The following is a 22118-nucleotide window of genomic DNA, read 5'->3' on the forward strand; positions in this document are numbered from 1 at the left end:
AAAATTCTCTTCTACTCTTTTTTTCTGGCCGTACAATTTGGCAAATTCCAGATGCCAGCTGGAGATGTGGCTTGATATTATTTGCATTAGCCAAGGATGTGTTTTATTTAGGTGCTGCATAAAGAATAACAGTGCTGTGATCCGGGGCATCTTAAAATTTGTGTGCAAAAAGAGACACCAGGCAAGCTGAGACGGATGAAGAAACTCATAAAAGAGGGTTTGAGACTTCAAAACTTTAGGTTCTCAAGTGGCTGAGAGAAAAAACAAACAGCTGAAGTTTTTTTTGCAGTGCAACTCCTCACAATTTAAAACCCATTTAAATGCCACCCATTTAGCAGTCTGGACTTGCACTCAAATTCCTCTGGCTTTACATTTTTCCTGAACTTCTGTTTGCTAAATGTTATTTTAAATAGCTGGTGAGGTTGACAAAGCCTCCAACTCCCCGGGGTTTCTCACGAGAACAAAAGCAGCCTTGTGGATATCTTTAGAACAAATTATAACATTGAGGAGAAGTCAGGCCTCTAATATGAAACTGAGATGGGTCACAAAAGATACTTGAACAGACAAACTGAAGTCAAACAGGAAAGCGAGTCAGACACCTGCGTGGTCTTTTTTAGAGCCCAAGCACTGGTCCAGTCATTGAAATAAATTCCTGTACCTATATTTGCACCTAGTGGTGATTCGTGAAGCAGCTTTATCTCAGAATAGAGATTTTAAGCCTATCAAAATTCAATGGGACCCTTTAAGTGAATAGTCCCACCAATTTAAGTCCCAAGCAATATTCAAACTGCAAAAATGAAATGCACCATCTAGCAATAGATCTTCCAAAGCAGAATGGGTGAGTTTGGATGGAGTTTCAGCCGTTTTCAGTGCAGCAGAGAGCACAGAACATCACCACGGTGTTTGCAGCTCGAGGGCCTGCAGTTCCAGCAGCATCTTTTCCTGAGAAACAGCCCCGCTTGAAATTTAGTTTCTATCCTGCATTTGCCAGATTTCCAGCTACCGGACCTTAAAGCCCCTCATGTTTCCATTTTTGAGAGTTCTCAGAGGGCTCTGCAAAGGCAGCAGGGGCTCTCCTGATCCCAGGGGGGTTGAGCATGAACCAGCCTCAGTTGTCAGGTGCTGTTAAGATCCAGGGCTCATTAAGAATCGAGGCTGGAATTTCCATGACTCAATGAGCTTAGATTCCCTGAAAAGAGGGAGGATTATCACAGCACTCTGCCTCTCCATCTGGGCTGAGTGTAGCACACTTGTGTTCACCTGGACACGGATCTGGGAATATTTACCCTTAAAGGTGAGCGGGTAAAGCAAGAGGTGCCAGACAGCACAATCTGACAGAATTCTGTGTGTCTGACAGCAAACACAGCCTGGAGTCATCTCCAGCCTCCCAGAGTTCACATTCCTTGAGCTAAACCCAGCTCAGCTGCTGAGAGCAGCCTGGGGTTTGCTGCAGGGCTCTCTACACTGACCCAGACTAAGCAAAGGCTCTCCAGGCACCAGCTCCTAAACAAAGCCCCACATTCCAATTATTTACACATTTCTTCTGTCCTGAACCAGCCAGAGAGCGAGCCTGGAAGGCTGCAGGGAGATGTGGGAGGGCAGCTCTTCACCCCAGGCTACCCAAAACTCTCCCAAAGCCAAGGCTCAACCCCCTCAACAGGTTCCTCAGCCTGTTTTTGGTTCAACTCCTCCATCACTCTGAGAAAACCTCTTTTCTCTATTACATCCAACTCATCAGATCCACTCAAATTCAGCAGTTCAGATCTATAAACTCAGCCAGTGTCTGCACTTTTTATTTACACTCAGATGTTGGCCATGAAACATGAAAAGTCTCAGTCAGCTCAAGTTTCCTTCCTAGTTTGGTTCCCTTTTTCCCATGGCCAGCTGGGTCCATCCCATCGAGGCTGTGTAGGGGCTAAACAGCATCCCAGGTTTTATTCTGAGCACTCAGTCCTTAAAATCCTTTAGAAGACAGACTTGGAGTTACAGTAATAAAACTGTACCGGCAAGACCTGACACATTTTCCTTTCCCACAGCCCAAGAACAGCAGAAGCAAAACTTGACTTTGCAGTTTTTTAAACAGATTCCCACCTTTCCTTTCTGGAGATTTCTAATCCTACAGAGCAGGGGTTATTCCCAAAACTGGCCTCATTCATGGCATTGGGCAGAAGATGTGATGCTAAGCACTGGCAAAAGCAGAACTGGAGCCATTTTCCTCAGGAATTAAGGAAATTATATCAAGAAATGGAACATCCAACTGCTGCAAAACAGATTCAAAGTGCTTAACTCCTGTTCAGAAAGACATTTCTGTCTGTTGAGCCTATTTGGGAAGCTCAATAGCAAGTGAAATTAGATTTATTTCTTCCAGAGTATCAATACATGCTTTCCCCCAACTGCCTAATAATCAGCAATGGGTTCTCTATAAAACCATGTGATTCCCCATCTTGTGGGTTATCTTTCACCCCCACCCGATCCTGGATGATTTCAGAGTGAAACAATCATTGAATCAACTATGGTTCCTGGCTCCTTATTCTCATGTTTTGTCTCAGGCAGGAGCCTGACTCGCTGCCTGAATCCAGGCAAGAGAAGTGAAATTCTCATCAGGCTGCGCAGAGTTCCCTGATGCAACTGTGAGAGCTCACAGAGCTGAATCAGGGGCAGGAATAACTCAGACAAACCCAGGGGCCACAGGAGGAGGAATTCAGGCTAAACGAGTGCATTGGCTCTTGCTGATGGGGAAAAACTGGCTAAGGAAAAGTCAGGGGTTTTATTTTTTACCCTATTGCTGCGTTATCTCCCTCAAACCAGCGCCTGTTAATAACTGGAAATAAGCTAACAGCCTATGTGAGTATCTTAAATAGTTGGAAACAAGAGAACAGGCTGAGGAATTCTTTTAAGAACTGGAAACCAGCAGGTATCCCAGGCCTGGCTGTACCTGCTCTTCTGTAACACATCCTCATTACATCCTGGCACCCAGTGCAGGACTCAGCTTTAATGTGTGACTCTTAATTAACATCCCCGTTTTCTCCTCTTGCCGCATCCGGAGTGACAGGAGTGCACATCCCTCACTTCCCTGCTTCCAGCCTGCATTTACCCTCCCAAACCTCCTGTGCTCCTCCAGCCCAGCCAGCTCAGCAGAAAGAAGCAACAGCTTCGTAACGCTGGAAATTGTTTGTTATTTTTGCTTAGTCGAGAAGGGGGGAAAAAAAGAATAAAAAAAAAAAAAATCAAATAGTTCCACCCTGCAGATTAGAGCAGCCCAGACTGCCCCAGCCTCCATCTGGCCCTCATTAATATCCAGAAACATCCCCAAAGTGTCTGCCAGGCAATATTCGACATTCATACAGAGCAAGCCGAAGAAGATGTGCCCAATGCAGGGTGCTGATTGATCCTGGAGGATTTTTTGGGGTGGTTGTAGGTACCAGCATGGCTGGAGCGGGCAGGACGGGGTATCCTGAGCAGGATTTGGGTAGTGGTGAGGCCAATTCCCCTGCTCAGAGCTGCCCCCGGCATCCTGCAGGATCCAGGCTGCTCTGGGGGTGGTGCAAGGGGAGTCGTGGCCATGGGTTGGCTCAGGAATGTTTTATTCAGGTTGTTTATCCCCAAAAGAGCGTTTTCTTTTTAGATTAAATTATCTGGACTCTGTTTATTCTAAACACAGGAGACAGGACTCAAGCATTTCCTCTTTTAGGAAGTATGGTTGAGTGTATTTCCTACAAAATTTATAAAGAATTCAGGCAAGGGCTTGTGTGGCTCCTTGAGATTTCAAACCCTTCTTCCCTAAATGCTGAAAGAGCTGGCTCTGTCAGGGCACAGCTCCATCCCAGTGACATGGAATACAAATACAAGCAGACAGCAGCTATAAGCTCTTTGGAAAGGGCAGCCTGATAAAAACCATAATCAAATTATTTACTGATACTTCCCATTTTGTCTGAAGACCATAAACTCCATTACATAATGAGATATTTCTTTTTTTTTTTTACAGCTGGGGTAGCCAAGGCTCCAAAAGGACTTGTTAAAAGCCCCTCCTGGGACTGGAGGTGAGATGAGATGAGTTAATCAACAACAGAATTGAATTTTAGCAGTGAAAATTTTCATTCCAGTAGACAACAGAGTCACCACTGGAACTGGAAGCAAACCCACGGATTCCTGTCTTCCCACCTCGGCTCCTTACAAAGAACTTTTGACTTTTTTGCTCTAAGGCATCATGTTTTAAATGCCATTTGCCATGCTTTAGTCACTGTGCTTCCTGCAGGACATGGCTACCTCCGCCTGAAGCACGAGGGAAGTGTCCTGCTCCCTTTTCCAGGACACCTGAACGCCGGATCCTGATCAGAGCCCCATCAGGACAACCTGCCTGAACACCAGAGCTCAGCCCAGGCCTGATGCTCCAGGATCTTTACTCTCTCCCAGCTGCCCAGGACATTTTCCCTGGCATCTCTCCAGAACGTTCATCTATTATGCACAACTCCTGGATCCGAGAGGGACAGGAGGAGATGAGCAGCGCTCATCTTTAAACTGCTGTTTGAAGTGGCTGCAGGAATAACCCCTATCTGCTCCGTCCAGCCCTGCCTGTGCGGCTCCAGCAGCGAGGGAGGGTGTTCAGGCACCCTCATCAGCATTACCTGCTTAATTACTGCTGGTAGAATGCGTGGCTGGCACCAGGAGCTGCCCCTCCTGCTGCTCCACCAGCTCCCTCCACCAGGGGAATTCTTCCTGGTTTATTTTTAATTCTGCCTCATAATCAGGCCCTAATTTTATGCATATTGGCTCAGGATATTTTCCCCTTTCTTCTACATTGTCAGTCTGCTTGTCACATCCTTGCTGAAGGGGATTCCTCACTTGAAGTCCTTCTCTTGGTAGGGTAGCACGGCCTCTTCTGCTTGAGGATTATAGGCTCTGACAGTGCTGACACAGAAAAATAAAGCCCCAGAATGATTTAAAACCACGAGCAGGGCTGTTTCCTCCAGATCAGGAACACGGAGCTACTACTGCCCTTTCCTCCCAGAACCCAGACCCAGCCTAAACCCAGCTCCTGCTCCTCACCCAGAGCAATCCCAGACCCTCTGACAGCCTCCTCCCATCCTCCACTCCTCGCTTGCTGATAAGATTAGCGAGTTTTAGTAACAAGGAGACCACACACTGTGTCCCCAGCATGAACTAAAGCTTTCGGTGTCACAGCAGAAGTTATAACAAAGCTGGGACATTAAATCATCAAGGGAAGAAGAGAACTGGATATACTCAAAGGCAAGAACATCACAAACCTCCTAAATCCAGGGCAATTAACCCTCACTGCCAGGCAGACCCTACTTCCAGGTAGAAGACATCTTTTCTAGGAGAGAGCACTGGGTGAGCTCAGTTCCAGTCTCCACACAGATATTTTAAGAAAACAGGATTTATTTGCTTTTTAGTCTTGGGGTTTTTTTTTTTTTTCCTCCATTCTGCTTTTACAAGATGATCATAAAAAATGAAGCAGCATTTAGATCAGCAGCGAGGGGGGAAGAGTAGTGCTAATTCCTGCCTGAATCAGCTCCCTCCTTGCAGGAACTGGAAATTAATTTGCCTTCTGCCTTTGCTGAAGCTGTTCCTGAGCTCGACTTGCTAAACCAGGTGCTTTCAGTGTAGAGAAATGCCAGGGACACTGCGAGAATCAGAGAATCCCAGACCCCACCAAAGGCTTAAAAAGCCCCAAAACCCCCAAGAGAAGACGCGCACATGGAGTTAAAAGAGCTCCAGCGCACTCCAAGCCTGTCTCATCAGCACCAAGGCAGCCAGGAGCTATTGGAGCTGCTGTTTTTTCTGGGCAGGCTGGGTTTTCCACGCTGCAGAAAAGGAAATATTGAGAGGACAACCCCGAGGCCAGGAACTCGAAGGAAAAGCTCCAGCCAGCAGCGAGGGATGCTGCACACATGGGTTTGCATCACAGCGTGGGGAGAGGCTCCGAGCCTGCTCTGGGAGGAGGGAAGGCGGGCAGGAGTGGCACTGGAAGGGGAGAGGTTCTTGCATATGCCATGTGCCATTGCAAAGTGATAAAAAGGATTTGCATTCAGAGCCTTCTCCTCGGGGAAGGCGAATTTTGTTGGTCAAAATAAAGGGCAGCACAGCCTCCATTAAGGGATGCTAAAAAAGGGTGTGAAAGCAAAGTAGCAAATCACTCACAGCAAATAATTAAGTTTTTAATTCACTTAACATTCACTCAGAGGGGGTAGAACGTGCCCTACACCACCCTTAAAACCGAGCAGGTTGTGCTTTATCAGAGCATTGGTGCCTGTGAACAAAGAACATTCCCCAGCAGCGCTCAGAAAACCACTAACAGGGCAGGAAAATGTCAATATTGCCTAACTGGCTAGTTAAAATCATTCTACATGCATGAATAATCAGCTTTTGTTATCAGCTTTGTTTTATCCCCCTGCATGTTCTTTGCTTAAAGGTGGCTGTCAGGAGGAAGGGAAGCAAGTAAAGAACTCATTTAAGCTGGATACCTTCAGTTCCCAGCTTTTCTGCAGGAATTCGTGCCCTGGAATGACACAGAGAGATGCTGACCAGGTGCCTGGCTTGTTTGGGCAGCAAGCAGGGACAAAACCAGGTTTAAGACCGCTTAAAACTTAGGATTTCCATGCAAACCTTCGAGGCTGCAGTGCTGGAAGGAACAGTGCAAACAGGCGAAGAAACAATTCCTGCCTCAGAGCACTTAAAACACAGTAAAATACCACCCTAAATACTTCTGGCTGGTGCAACAAGGCCAAATCTCCTCCATTCACGCCCTGCTTTCGCCTTCTCTCGTGGATGATGTGGAGAGGGGAGGATGCCTGCTGACAACCCCGCAGCCTCCACTGCATTCAGAGCCTTTTCCTAATGGGAACGCATTCCTTGCTGCCCCACAATGGAAGCAGCACGCCCAGGGCACTGCTCAATAGGGGAAAGATGCGAGCGCGAGTCATTAGAGGAAGGAGCCTTGTGTCATTCAGGATGGTTATCTGCAGAGCAGAGGAGCCCACGAGTTTCGAGCCTCCCTCGTACCAGGTCACACCGGGCCTGAATTAACTGACAGCTGCAGAATTGTGGTTTTTGTTGACTCCAGGGGTAGCCTCGGGCTAAAGTGGAAGGAGCTGACAAAGCCAGAAAAGCCGGGATGCATTTGGCACAGCGAGTGGCGCCTATGGGAAGCCTCTTCCCCCATTAAACCAGTGGCTGGCTGGACTCCCCAGCTCCATTCTGCAGCGATTTCAGGGCACTTTGCAGCTCAGGAGGGAAAGGCTGGCTCGTTCTGAGTGCTCTTAGTCTGCAGAACAAGCACAAAGCAGATTTCCAGTGCATCCCCAAAGCTTGGGATGATTGAAGGACACCTCATTCGGTGTGACCCAGCTCGGGCGTCCCCACACTCACAAATTCCAGAGTACTAATCCTTTATAACGCTCAAAACGGAGACACTCAAAACTAGCAGGCACTTAAAAATGAAGCCTGAATCACTAAATCATGAATCACTGGCAAAATCCAGGCTGGAACCTCGACATCCTGAATGTTTCTTTGACCAGAAGACACTCACCATTGCTTCAAATTCCCCTTTGAATAGAAGAAAAAAAAAAAATCATAGCATTTGCCAACACAAAAGCTCTGCTTTGTCTGGCTAAAATTCCCTTTGTCTCCAAGCAAGAGCTTGGAACAATGGAAACGAGGAGAGGTTTTGCCCAGAGCACAGACCACAGACAAAGCTGCACTGAGGGAACATCTCCATCACGTTGGATGGATTCAAACAGTTCCTTCTGTGAGATGCTGAGGCTCCTGGGGGAGCAGCACCAAGCCATCCCAAAGTGCCACCTCAGTGACACTCAGCACTGGATGTCTGCAATGAACCGACCTCATCCAGGCATCCAAACAGAAAATGCCACAAAAGCATCAGAGCTGATGACCAGGAATCCTTTGAAGGTCTCCACACAAGCGTAATGTCAAATTGCTCAGGTGGAACTGAGCTGCTGAACTTCACTGACAAAAGATTTGTGGTCTGCTCCGTGCTCAAGTGACAAATATACCCCGTGTTTGAATGTCACAGAAGCAGCAATTCTACAAAGACATGCTGGTTTTGCCTTGCAGGAAGGGATGGAGCTGGCACAGGTGGCTCCCAGAGACATCCAGCACCTGCAGACCTGAATAAACACAAGAAAGGGAACACTCCCAGCACTCAAACAGCAACAGGGGGTGAAGGCAGAGAGAAGCAATCACCAGAACACCACTCAGCCAGATCACTGATAAACAGAATTCCTACTTTGAAAGTAAAGGGTTCTCAGTCACCACATGAAGCTGAATTTCATTTGCTGCTGCTTTGGAAATGTTCAGGCTCAGCATCCCAAATTAACTCTGGTTCTTCAACGGCCGGCTCTAAACACCACACCAGGCCTGCTGCTCATCCATTTGCACAACGTGCAAATAGTAAATAATCGTGAATACAATATAAAAATCCCCTTTTTGCAGAGCCCAGCTCTTGCTGGGGCCTTGCACCACTGTGAAGCAAATGAAGCAAAGAGCTGCCAACAACCCCCGCACTCAGCAGAGCCTCACGGCCCAGTGCAGCATCACTGCGGGAGTGAGAGGCTTCACTACGTGTGATTGAAAGCTCTGACACCATTTTAAGACTGTTTTTATGCTCGAGGAGTTCCAAGTGATGCTACCAGAGACTTCTGGAAATCAGGCAGTGCTCCTGCTTCATTTTTTGAAGGGCACAGCGGCCTGGGCTCATCTGGACCAAACACACTGCACCAAATCCTGTGTTTGGTGTCCCTGGAAGTCACTCAAGCTCCCCCAGCAGATTCCTGTGTCCCTGGGCAAAACAAACCAGCACCAAATCCTGTGTTTGGTGTCCCTGGAAGTCACTCAAGCTCCCCCAGCAGATTCCTGTGTCCCATTTTGAGCTGCTGGCTCTCCCTGAGCAGCTCCTGTGCCCGTTCATGTCTCAGGAGGGGCAGGGAGGCTCCAGCAGCCGCTCGCAGGAGCCTGATGCTGCTGCTCTGAAGCAGTGCTAGTGCCAGCCAGTGCCTGGGGAGAATGAAGCAATTTCCCTAGGATTGCTCAACAAGGCAGGATCCACAGCAGCATTCCCAGCACCCCGCCAGACGCCGGCCTGGAGTCTCACTCCAGCAGATTCACTCCGGAATTACCCCGCCGCAGCACAGCTCCAAATCTGGCTCTGCACCTCTCCCTGCAGAGGTTTGAGAAATGGTGCTTTGTTCAGGAAAAGGGGAAAGGAAAACAAACAAAAAAAAAAGCCCTGATGCTGGAGAACGTGGCTCCTTTTTTTCCTCTTGTCCCTGGAATTGTGATTGGAAATAATTGGAAGTGTCACTGGAAGTAATCAGAAGTGACAGTCCCTGGGCTACAAGGCTTTTGCTTCAAGTCTAACGATCCCCCCCCGCAAAACAAAACCTAAATTTAAACAATGAAGTCATAAAGTGATTTGCCTTCAAGGTTGAAAACCCTGCAATATTTTTTTTTTTTTTTAAATAAAAAAAGAGAAGTGCCTGACTCTGGTTCAGTTCAATATTCCAGGCTTGCTGTGTTATATGACAGCACAGCACACACAAAGACACCCCGTGATTCTGGCCCTACCTGGCCAATAAAGGTCCATATCTCTATTAAATATTCCTGTGACCTTTAAAATTCCATCAAGTCTTTAAGGAAAAACACAGCCTGGGTAATGTGAGCTGTGAGACTCATCCAGCACACATCTCAAATATTCCAAGCACTGGAAAACCACCTAATTCCAATATTTTGCTGAAGCACAAAGGGAATGGGATGGAGTAATTATTTTTTTTTTAACTCCAGTTCTGAAAAGGCCTCCTCACAGCCCATCCAGGAACTTAGGGAAAAAATCAGCTCGGAGGAACTCACAGCCACAACACACTCCAGGTATTTGCTAGATAGAAAAACTCATTTTTCTTTTTTCATATGCAGCACAAAGTAATTCAGAGACCCAGCACACAGAGCCCAGGATTTCCTTTCTATGAGGTTTCCACTGTGAGTGTGAGTGGAGTTTCTCAGCACATTGTTACCAAAAAGCCATTAATTTGTGATAAATATCTTACTAGAACGTGAGGATAACTCCCTCCAGGTGGCAGGTGAAGGATTTCAGCTTGGTGGATTTGGCTGTTCGTTAGTGATCTGCACATCACTGCTTGTACCCGAGTTTGGGGTCACATCACAAGGAAAATGACTTTAAGTCAGAGCTGCAGAGGTTTTAGACAAGTTCCAAGTGCTCCATCACCGTCAGCAGTGTGCACCCATGTGAGTCTGAGCTCCCTCCTCTCTCAGATGGGCTTTGAATGTTCTCTGGGCAGTATGGCCCTGCTGGAGGGAAGGAAAGCTTTATCTCACCGTGACCCTCCCCACTGCAAAAGCAGCAGCAGGGCTGGGGCAGCCCAAACCCAGCCCGGCCGTGGTCATCCCTTGCCTCTAACTGTGCACGCTCCATTTCAGAGCAGTTTCCAGGAGAGCAGCCTCCCTCCTGCCAGGCAATGTCACAAACACACCAGAATTCTCACTGACCTTTTCCTTCCAAAGGCAATTAAACTGCAGGCACTAAGCTGAACTCCAACCTTTCCACCCAGTCAGTCGCATCCACCGAGGGTTCAGCCTCGTTTTCCTGCCACAGAAAAATTCGTGGCAGCTCCCCAGGAGGAGAGAGAGGCTCGGAGCGTGCTGTGATGTGTATTGATCCTTGTGGGACAGCAAATCTGACACCCTGGATCTGGGGCTGGCCCATTAAGGGAAACGCTGAGTTAAACATTTGCCTTTTTCAGCTGCCAAATGATTTCCTGGAGAAAGGGAAGGAGCAGATGAGGACAGGATGGGTTTTGTGGCCTTCTAATCACACTCACCGCCTCAGAGCTGCTCAGTCCTCTTTACAACTTGTTGCAGAGAAGAGACAGAGCTCATTAAGGAGTCAGATAAATAAACCAAGGTACCAAGGTGTGGCTGAGGAGAGCCTGGCCTGGTGCCCACCCTCCTTCCCTAGGACTGGGATATTTCTGGGAAGAAGGAGCAGCTTTATCCTGGGTTGATAGCCCGGTGTGGAGCTCCAGGTGCCTGTTACATTCACCTTCCCTGTACTTTGCCCAAGGAAACACATTTTAGCCTTGGCTGGCAGAGGTGGCTGTCACTCCCTGAGCAATGCTGAAGGGAGGAGAGAGTGCAGGAGAGGAACAAGTTGGAATTCAGCCTCGTGCCTGTTGACTTTTCACACATTTTCCATCGTGGTGCTTCCTGCCCCGCCGTTCCTGCATCCTGCACTGTCCTGTCATTCGAGTCTCTATTCACAGACCTCCCTGACCTGACTTCACCCTTGACTTTTTGCCGGGCTGCTTCTGTAAACCAACCATTTCTAAAAACAGATGAAGACACAGCTTTGGGGGGGAAAAAAAAAAAGGCAACAAAGCCCAACCAAAACAGACCCATTCATCTTTTCAACAAGGCACCACCAAGCTCCCTCTGCACCCAGAGCAGCCTCTTCTGTAGCACACAGGATGTGCACAGTAAAACCCATTTCAGAGGCACAAACACTGCCTGCAGCCTGGGCTAACACAGGGCATTGTTAAATTGGAAATACGAGGTGCATTTTTACTAACTCTGTGGGGGAAAGGCATAGGAAGCAGCTTGCAGCACCCTGTTTTATTGTTACTCCACACAGTTTTTAGTCCAGTGTAACAAAGGATCAAACACAAAAGATTTTCCAAATACATTTAAGGCTGGCAGAGTGACTGTTTGCATCTCTTTCCAGTTCTGAAAATGGACAAATCCCAGATTGCAAACCTGCTGAATCCCCTACAAAACCCTGTGTTTGCCTGGAGGAGAACAGGGGCGTTTGTTGTGATCCTGAGGATAAACACCAGGATATCTCCGAGCCAGTTGTGCAATGGCATTTCTGGGAAGGAGCTTTTGCTGCTCTTACACAAAATGTCCCTCTGAAGTGGGTCAGGGCCCCCCCAAAATCCAACCACTAATTCTATGTGGAGGAGACAAGGCCAGGGTGGGTACAAAGGCAAAACACCACTTGTTTTCCATGGGAAATTCAGAAAAGTTGCCTTCCCTCAGGCTCTATTTCCCATAAAAATGAATTCATCTCCACAGTTTTGGCACGCTGCTTTTCCTCTCTCTGGCAGGTTACTCTTTTCTCCCTTGTCTTCCTCGTGGTAAAATGGAAAAAGAAGAAAGGATAAAAAAACCCCCTCCAAAATAAACTGTTGGTTTTTAGATGTTAAAAATCCCAACTATTTCATATAAAACAAAGCACCACTAGAGAAAAACAAGCAATTTATCATCAAGTGTCCTGACAGCAAATATTTGATGCAAACCATCCCTGGCTTTGGAAGAATTGGAGTGTCTCACAGGAAGTGTTAACCCTGATATTCTGCCAGAGAGCAACTCTGCTGTGTCTGGCTCCTTTGAATTCCCCCTGGAGTGCCAAATAGATCCTCTGCTTCCCTTTCCTCAGGTATTCCCAGAGCAGTGTTCTAATAAAGAGCTCTTTGCCCTGGCCTAGAATTAAATCCACACTCCTCTACCAGGCTGAACATCTCACACCGTTGATGTTTTGTTGCCTGCCCTTGGAATTTGAGAGGAATTACTATCAATCCCATGAAGCTGTCCTATGGAGAACAGTCCTTTTTTTAAGCTAAATACACAACCAGGTTCCCTGCGTTCCTCCAGATGCCAGGGACAAAGAGGAAGTGAAATCAAGACACGAAAGTCACACACAAAACCCCTTTTCACAGCTGCAGGTTGGTTTTTCACACCACTCCTGAGCCAAGGATTTTGCTGAATGTTGTAAGAACGTGGGGGCAAAGCCCTTGTAACACCAACCTTCAACATCATGAAATGGCCAAAGGCAAGAGAAGGAGCCGGAGAAAACTAGAAAATAGCAAATATTTTATATATTCTAGTTATGACTGAGGAATTTTGGAAATATCTGGAAAATCAGCAGAAACAGAGATCCACAAGCTTCGTTTTAAGCAATGTGAAAACTGTCTCCTTCGGAAAATCAGTAGGAATAAAGGTCCACAAAGTTTGTCTTAAGCAACCTGAAATCTGTCTCCTTTAGTTTTTACTCCTGGAAGATCAGCAGCAAACAAAGGTCCACAAGCTTTGTTTGAAGCAACCTGAAATGTGTCTCCTTTGGTTTCCACTACTCCCAGGCAGCAGCAGCCCATTAAATCCACAATTCCCAGCGAGCTCACCGGGAGCGCCTTTAAAAAACAAACACCGCAGTGGGTTTTGCTTTGCTGCGGCGTAGGATAGAAGGGTTTAGGGAACAGGATCCCGAGGACAGGGCACCCTGCAGGTTTGCTGAGCTCCCAGAGCAGCAGTGGACAGGGTTTTACACCAGAGCACAGCCCCAGGCAGCCCCAGCACTGCTCAGCGCAGCTGCTCCCGCATCATCTCGGATTTCCCAGCTACCAGCCCGTGGATACCTGGGCAAATGCCGGCTGTCAGAGCCGATTCCTCATGCCAGCAGGCCCTGCAAGGAGCTGCTCCATAACCTTTTTCCCGGTGCAGTGAGACAGGAGGAGTCTGGGTGCTCAGTGCAGCAGCTGCAGCCCCCTGGGACAGCGCTGAAAGAGACTCCTCGACCTCGGAGCGTGGAGGGCAGAGCTGAGCCACACAGGAGGCACTTTTTGCTCTCAACACCACCCCAGAATGACACCCCAGCTCCCACTGAGCACATCTCTGTCAGACAGTCTCTACTGAGGTGACTATTTCACGGGCATTGTGGGGGATGACCCCTAACACTGCTGGAAAGGGTCACTGCCCACAGCAGGACGTCAGGAAGGTGGCTGAGTGATTTGGGCTGGCACATCTCCTGCTTTGATCCCTGAACCCAGCAGTTCCTGCAGGGCAGAGCACTCACACCAGCCTAAAACTAAAGAAAAAAGCACACGAAACCAGTGACAAAGCCAGGCATACAAATAATCACAGTTCTGATGACGAAAAAAAATCAGCTTTTTCTTTGAATGGAAGGGCCATTAAAAGATTCATGACTGACTTGGAGTGGGGCAAAGGCAGAAGAGAATTCCCACCCCATAAAATTTAAACCGAATTCAGGAGCACATTTAAATGAAAGCACTGGCTACTTCTTTACTGGGTGAAAAATGCAACGTTCTATTATGAACTTTTTCTACTCAGAAATGAAGAAACGCTTCAAAATTCTGCTTTTCAAGGGTGCAGTGTGCTACAAAGGGAGTTTGTGACACCTGATTCTCAGTCCTCAGCCGGTCACAATCGTGTCACATTTACAGGTAGACCCACATGAGCATTCCACACCTTCCCGTCCTCACTTCCCTGCCTCCTTTCCCCACCCTCTGCTGGCAAAGTGAGCCTGGCCATGCTCTTGTCCACACTCAGCAAAGTCTTTCATCTTGCCTTGTTTTAATAAAGCTTCCTTCAAACAGACTGGCTCCTGTTTCCTGTCTTCTCACACAGCTGCTCGTGTGCCCCAGAGAGGTAAACAGTGGAAAAGACAAGAATTGTGCATATTAGCCACGTTATTGGGATGTTTAATGATGAAAACCCAAACCTTCCTTTCAGGGCTTCTCTAAACCCTTTTCTTTCCACCTTAGTCTTCACTTTATCAGCAAAAAAAAAAAAAAAAAAAAAAAAAACAAACCAGCAAGACATCATTGGCAGTTCTGTACTTTTTTACAGCAGAAAATCCAGGCTTTAGCCAGCAAATCAGACTCCCCAGCCTCCTTGTGTTCAGGAGGATTGAGGAACGGGGAACCAAAACACTTCCTTACTTTTCCCTGGACTTGCTTCTAGTATTGGTGAATGAAGCTGGACAAGGAGCAGAAAGACCAAGTCCTCTACTGTCAAGGCAGGTGAAGCTCGGGGGGCTTTCAGTGACCACTGTAGGACCAGGAAACAAAACATTCCAGGCTTTGCTCTGAGTTTTGAAGCCGATTCTCCCCTCACCAGTGCTTGGACAAGACAGGCTGAGGAACCTGACTCCAGGTGAGGGGCAAAGTGTCTTTTGCTGGGCATTCCTGTGTCCCTGCCACAGTGGAGATGCACAAGATATATTGATAAAGCCAATTGTGTTTTACAGATAAGAGCAGCAAAGCTAAGTTATCATTATATTACAGCCACAACCATCTTTCCTGTGGCAACAGTTTGTTCCTTTGGCTCCAAACCTTCAACATGTTGGGATAATCAGCAGCTGAATAGGATCAAAGACTTCAATTCCCATTGTCTCCATCAGCAAGGTGAGCAACCAACCCTTCTGTCTCCCAAATTCCCACAGAGCCGCTTCCTGAAGGGCTGAGCAGCCCCTGGCAGGAGCTGAGCTGCTCCCAACCCTGCTGCCTCATCCCCTGGAGTCCCCTTCAAGCACTCCCCACCACAGAGAGGCACAAGTGGCCAGAGCAGATGTGCAGGGGCACAAAGTGCCGCCTGCCCTCCCCAGACCCTCCAGCCCATCCAAACCCCATTACATCCCTGCAGCTCCAACCTTTGCTAACAGCAAAAGCCACTTCTGTGTTTACCAGCAGCTGTAGCAATGCTGGGTTTCAGATCACCAAACATCCCTCTCTAGTCCACGCTCCACACCTGGGAGGCTTAAACTGGGCTGTCCCTGCGACAGTTCTTTAAAGCTGTTTAAAAATCCTGTTCTGCCTGTCCCCCATGCGCTGGTGCTCAGCTCCTCCCCGGGAAGCAGAGACCAGCCCACTTCCTCACACCTGTACCCAGGTTCCCAGCACACAGGAAGCCCTGGAACTCCCCGTCTTTGCCCAGCCAGGGCAGGGGGCTGGGCTGGTGCCTGTCAGCAGGACGTGGTGAGCAGGAGGGAGGCAGGAGCTCCCTCCTCACCTGGCAGTGCCCCTGGAGGAGCAGGAGCCCGGCTGCTCCTGAGCCAGGGTGGGCGAGGAGCCCCTTGAGACACCTTAGGGCTGCCAACTCTTTTCTCCACAGCCCGTGGCTTTAACAAACAGCTCTCCAGCTTTCCTTCACTCTCCTTTTCCTTCTCTTTTTCCATTCTCTGCTCCTCTCAACAAATCAGCCCCTCTCTCTTTTCTTTCCCTCCTTCCAGCAGCCCTTCCTCGCATCCCTTTCTCCCCCAACTCCTCCCGCCTGCACTCCAACACATCTGTTTCTAATCTTAGCCATCCATTGGAAACAATAACCCCTTTTTATTTTCAAGATCTGAACGCTGAGTGCCCAAGCGAATCAACACAGTTACACAAATTTGACACTCTGCCTGAAACAAAGACATTTTATTCACCTTGTTTCGCCGGAGAGGTCCAAGCCCTTCTCTCCTTTATCCCTGAAAAGCGCTGCCCTCTTTAAACAAAAAACACACGTTCCCAAACGAGTCTGTTTAACCACCACTTTTTAAAATTAACCCAGATATTCAGAGGTCTCTGGCTGTCAACCTGCTCAGAAAGCGACCAGAAAAGGGTCAGAACTCAAACACCACTGAAATTACAGTTTTCCATAAAAGTTTTCTCCTTACAAACCCCTTTTCTCCAACTCACCAGAAATGAATTTCAGGCACACGGAGCAGGCTCGTGGAAGTTTGATTAAATAAAAAGCGAGCAACACCAAAAAGCCAACCTACCTAAAAAGAGGATTGAAAATGCAGACATTCCGTCTCCCAGCAAGAGGGACTTTTCCTCCCTTTCTCTTCCTTTCTCCCAAGAACGGCAGGCAGACCTGCACAGGATTCAAAGGAACGCCTCTGGAATGCACTGAGTGTAATTGCATCCATGTGCCAGAAAAATAACCAACTTCACTCTTTCTTCCCTCCTGCTATTCATCTCCCGGTCCATCTTCCATCCAGATCCAGCCAGAGCTTTTTTTTTCTTTGGGATCTCCGGGGCTGCGAATTCAGGGCCCTGGGAGTTTCTGGGGGAGAAGAGGCAGAGGCAGCACAGCGAGGACTTCACATCCACGGCAGCACAGAACAATTTTGCCTGTCTGGAGAGGAGAGAAGCAGGGGGAAAACACTGAGCTCAATGTTCACCACATGGCTGCCTCCCACCAGAGCCCCTCCCTGCCATCAGCTGGGATTAATAGTGAAGACCAGTCATGTGGGTGAGGTAGAGCTGATTTCTAGCAAGCATATAGATATTTAAAAGAGAAACAAGAGGATTTTTCCAGTGGCAAAACAGTTAAGTTTGGAGGCAGCAAAAAAAAAAAAAAAAAAAAAAAATCCAGCATGGAAAAAAAAAATCAGATTCGTCACCCAGGGGTTGGAGGGAGACTCTTGGAAAAAGCACACCCGCTCCTCAGGAGGATAAACACGCTCCCCTGTATGTGTTAGCTTTGGGGTCTTTTCTGCACTGGAAATGGAGGTTTTAGGCTTGCTGGAACGCTCGCTCTGCCTGCTTCGTGGTTTTCTTTTTGCGTTTTCAGGAGAGAAAGAAAAGCCCTGCAAACGGAGTCAATTTCCCGTTGTAGCTGTGCTTCACCGGTGAGGGGAAAGCCCAATCAAGCAGAAATTGGTTGCTGTGGGGTGCGAATTTTAACTCCCTCCCAAAGGGCACTTTAAGGCACACAGAGAGACCTTTACAGCCCATCTTCAGCTTCACCCTCGTGCAGGGGAGCAAGTTTTTTAAAATTACCTCAGATACCCCATAAAGAAACGCCCATCACACACAGCAGGAGGTGAATAAAGCAGATTCACCCACCTTGGTGATGAGGGAAAGCCTTGGAATACAGCGCAACAATTCTTCCCCTTAGAACAGTTATGGAAGTGTTTGTACAGCCTCAAGGAAAGCAGCAAACCGTGGGCAAGGCTGCCAGCCTGTGGTTTGGGACATCACACTCTGCTTTTCCAAGCTTTCTTTCCTTTCCCTGTGTAACTCCACCTACACACAATTTATACTCTCCCCATAAAATCAGGGATAAAATCCTGCTCTGCCTCTCCAGGGATGAAAACAAACCCCGTGCAGAGCCAGGAGCTGGACTCAGTGATTCTTTTGGTCGCCTTCAGTTCAGGATATTCTATTTTTCATGAAATACAGAAATATTTATGAAGCCCTCAGCGAGGGGCACAACTCTTGGAAGCTCCGTAGGAGTCTGGTACCTTTAGTGCTCATGACAGAGCTCTGCAGGCATTTATGGGAAGACAAGAAACAGTGAACAAAATCAACCCCTAGATCCAGATAGTTCCAGAGAGAATAACAGGGATAAAAATTATCCTTCTGCCCCCAGTTTCATTAAAGTTTTATTTGCCCCTCCCAGCCTCAGATGGAGACAAGAGCAGCATTTGGCACCTCCCCTCCAGAAGCGATTTCCCCTCTGTATCACGATGTTTTAAACAGCGTTTTCATCTCATACAGATTGACTATCCACATCTAACCCGGATTAGGTGAATATCCCACTTCCCACAGAGCAGCTCTGTCCATCCCACCGAACCAAAGCCCAAGAGCAGATTCCTCCAGAACTTTTCCCCACACCCTTGACCAAACCTGCTGCTGGTTTCCTTAATGAAGGGACCTAAAACCCCCCTTGAACCTCAGTGCAGGACGTGAATCAATGGAGAAAAATTCATTTAATGCCTCCCCCGCTCTGCAGGCCGGGCAGCACCGAGCTTGTCTCTGTGCATTACAAGTGTGACAGAAGACATCCCGGGCTCTGCTGTCAACTCCCAGCGTCCTGGTGGCTTTAACAGAACCAATTCCTCCCCGGGGAGGTGGAGAGGAGCGCTGGCACCCTGCACCGCCTGCCCAGCCTCCCCCAGCCCCACGGAGCCCGGCTGTGCAGGGCGAGGAGGATGGAGGATGGAAGGGGAGGCTGTGCCTGCAAGATCTCCCCTTCCTCATCCCATTCCACAGCCTGATCCCACATCAGCTCCTCCTTTGGGGTGCGCTGGGGATTCTCCTTCTGTTTTTTGGTTTCTGCAGCAGTTCCAGTGAGGGCACAAACAGGGACACAGGTGCTGCTCACCCACACGTCCTCTCTTTGCTGGTTGTGGCTGGGGGAAAAGCTCCTCCCTGCAGCATTTTGTTTTTCCAGGAGTGGAGAATTTTTTCTGGGAGGTTTGTGACAGCTCTCACCTGGTGCTGCACCCAGCGTGGGAGATGGATCAGGAATTCTCACCAGGAAGAACCGGGAAAGAGAAACTGATGTTGGAGATAAGCTTTAAAGAAAAAAATTTGTAGAAACCTTGGTAAACTGAGTTAGTTTTTCAGTATTTCAGAGCTCCTGTACTGCTGTTGACAGACCCCAACTTTTAAATTCAGATTAAAACACCTGGATACAAAAATCTGCAGAAATCCTCTTGGGCCAGACCAGGTTTTGTGGACCTCTCTCAGTTTCAGCCCCTTGACATTTGGATGCTCAAACCTTTCAGAAAACACACTCCCTTAAATCTTAAATCTTAAAAAGTCTCACATCCCAAGGACCTGCCCAACACCCTTTAGCTTGTTTTTATACCTCACCTAGCATGTGTGGGGACTCTTTCTCTAATCCCAACTGATTTTTTTGTGCATCAATTTATCTCTTTCACCTTGTTCTTCCTCCTCCAGGGAAACTCCTCCTTGAGCCCGAGTTGTCCCCCAGTGCTGCAGAGCTGCTCATTCTCTTCTTAGTGGTGTTTTAATGTCCCCATCACCCAAAATACATCCAAAAGCTACATTTTCTCCCCAAAACTCCCACTATTGCTGCTCAGCTCCCCCCTGCTGCTGATTCAATCATTGTTATCTCTTCTCCAAGGCTCCCTATATCAACTTATCTCACTCAGTTTAAATGATCTGAGCAGCTCCTTGATACAGTCAGTGAAAGAACAAAATTCATTCATCACTTTGAATCTCCTGAGAAAAATCCCCTTCTGTTCTGTTTTTGGGGTTGCAACTGAAAAAAAAAAACCCACCAAAAACACAGGGGAAAAAACCCCAAATGACACAAATAAAACTCAAAACAGACAACAAAAAACGTTGGGGGGGAAATCAGACCCTTCACACAGATTCCTTTTCACAATAAGCCACTGGAGGAAAGGCTGCTTTATCTTTTGTGGGAGCCAGACAGTGCCTTGTAAAGCAGTTGTTGTTCAAGGAGCTCTCCTCTCCCGGCCAGGCTTCAGTCATTGATTAGAAAAGCACGATCAGTCATTTAGTATCAGTGAGAAAATCTCCCTTCAATGAGGCTTAGCACTCCTGGGGTCAGTAAATGTATTTGAGGAAAAGAAAACAACTGAAGAGCTCTTTAAAGCTCCAGCTCAGAGCCTCAGGTTTATTTCTGTTTGTTTTAGGGGAAAACACCCCTGTTATTTTTTCACAGTCTTATTTTCCTCTGTGAGGCTGTAACTCAGTAGTCAAAGGAAATAGTTCCTCACACCCAAAAAGAGCATCTTTAATCTCCTAACTTCATGCTGGTGCTTCAAAACCAAAGAACTGAGCACAAACTACTCACACTGAATTTTTGCTACAAAGCAAACCAGGTCAAAACCGACAAGGTTCAATTTTTATCACCATAAAAATCTTTAAATATTTTTACAACAAGGCCTTTGTTTACAAGCCAAGCTCTAAGAACACTCCTGAGAAGAAAACATCACCCACTGGTCTAAAAAATGCACCGAGGCATGACAAGCAAACAATAATTTCTCTTTACCTTCAAGTTTCAGGCCCCAGCTATAAGAAAAAAAGGTAAGGTTACACAGGAATGCAGGTGTGGAGTGCAGGGGATTGAACAGGGAGGGTCAGGGGACAAGTGGCAAAGCTATGGCAGAAAAAATGTAATGGCGTGTAAGCTTGAAGATCTTAATTCTTTTATTAATTAATTGATGAATGGATATATAATAATATTAGAAAGTGTTGGAGGAAAAGCTGAATAAACTGGCTAGGAAGAAGTATTTATGTGGAAGTAATGGCTCTGAAAAAGACAAATTATTTGTTTCTTTTAGTGCAAGGGAAGCAAAATCCTTGGGTTTTTTAATACTCTGAAATCACTTTTTTCTACGTACGGTTTCTGTGTGCTGGGGAAGGGTTTGAGTGCATAAACTGAACTTCAGTGAGAGTAAAATACAGGAAAACATAGAAAGGGAGAAGCTGAAGAAGGATTGAGTGAGATTGCTTAGGTGTCCCTGTGCCTAAACCTCAGCTTAAGGAGGTTTGCGTGGCTGAGGAGCTTTTCTTGTGACTTCTGAGCATGAACAGTTTCATTCTGATGGTGAATTAAATTAATAATTAATAATTAAAGACGCTGCTCCTTGGGTTGGTGCAGCTTTCTGCCAGAGAAATGAGGGAAGACAAAGATGCTGCTCTTAGGTTCAACTGCTAAAATCCCTTTTCCCAGCTTTTCCTTATTTCTCTGAGCTGGGAGTGGCTTTGTCACTCAGCACTTTGGGGCTGAGAGATGGCCCCAAGCCTTCCTGCAGGCCCTGCCACCGACCTGCTCTGTGAAACTCAGCACCTGGCACCTTCTCTTTCCCATTTTTCTTCTTTTTACCCTTACAGCAAATGTTTAAACCTTTTTAAATGAAAAGTGTTGCAGGTACAAGGTGAACCCTGAGTTTTCCTTTCAGGATTCAACAAATATTTTGACACTTTAACTGTTAATTGAAAGTTTCTTGTGAACAAAATTATAATAATGCTCTAAAATTGCAAGCCACAATGTGCTTCTGAGCTGCCTTCAGGTAACTTCTGTCCAGCTTCTCCCTTCTAAACTCTCCTCTGGTAAACAGCTGACTGAAGTTTACATTCCTGACCCCTTCCATCACAGGATGCAGTTTGTGGGACAGGCTTTTGCCTGCTGCCTATAGGAAAATAAATCCTTTGCTTTGGTTAGCAGAATGTGAAATGTTTTGTTTAACGAATGATTTCGCTCTCAATATTAAAAGATATTGTTTAGAAGTGCTGACCTTGAAAAGAAGTATCTTGGAAAACAGAGAAATAAAGGGAGGGAAGGAACTTTATGAACTTGCTGTCAATGTCCTGAGCCCCACTCTGCTTCTCTTGTATTTCTCATTTATTCAGCCTTAGGGAAGGGGAGAGGAGGATCCAGGAGGTCATTTCCCCGTGGGAATGGTCACTGTGTGATTCCCACAAGGCTGCTCTCTTCACTTCTCCTCTCTCTGTGTTTAATTGTGCTGCTCACCACTAATGTAACTGCTCTATTTAATTACTGCAAACCAGGGT

At 47.2% G+C, this 22118-nt stretch overlaps 1 protein-coding gene across 1 annotated transcript in view; it reads right to left on the bottom strand.

The window, feature by feature from the left end:
• LOC104692113 (CXADR like membrane protein) overlaps nt 1-16742 on the bottom strand; it is a 39924-nt gene extending 23182 nt beyond the window's left edge. The window contains exon 1 of the mRNA XM_010403882.4: nt 16598-16742. Within this exon, the coding sequence (XP_010402184.4) occupies nt 16598-16625 (28 nt within the window). The 5' untranslated portion in view covers nt 16626-16742. The remainder of the gene's footprint in view (nt 1-16597) is intronic.
• Between the last annotated feature and the right edge of the window lie 5376 nt (nt 16743-22118).

The sequence above is a fragment of the Corvus cornix genome, chromosome 24 (genome assembly GCF_000738735.6).
Source record: "Corvus cornix cornix isolate S_Up_H32 chromosome 24, ASM73873v5, whole genome shotgun sequence".
Classification (NCBI taxonomy): domain Eukaryota; kingdom Metazoa; phylum Chordata; class Aves; order Passeriformes; family Corvidae; genus Corvus; species Corvus cornix.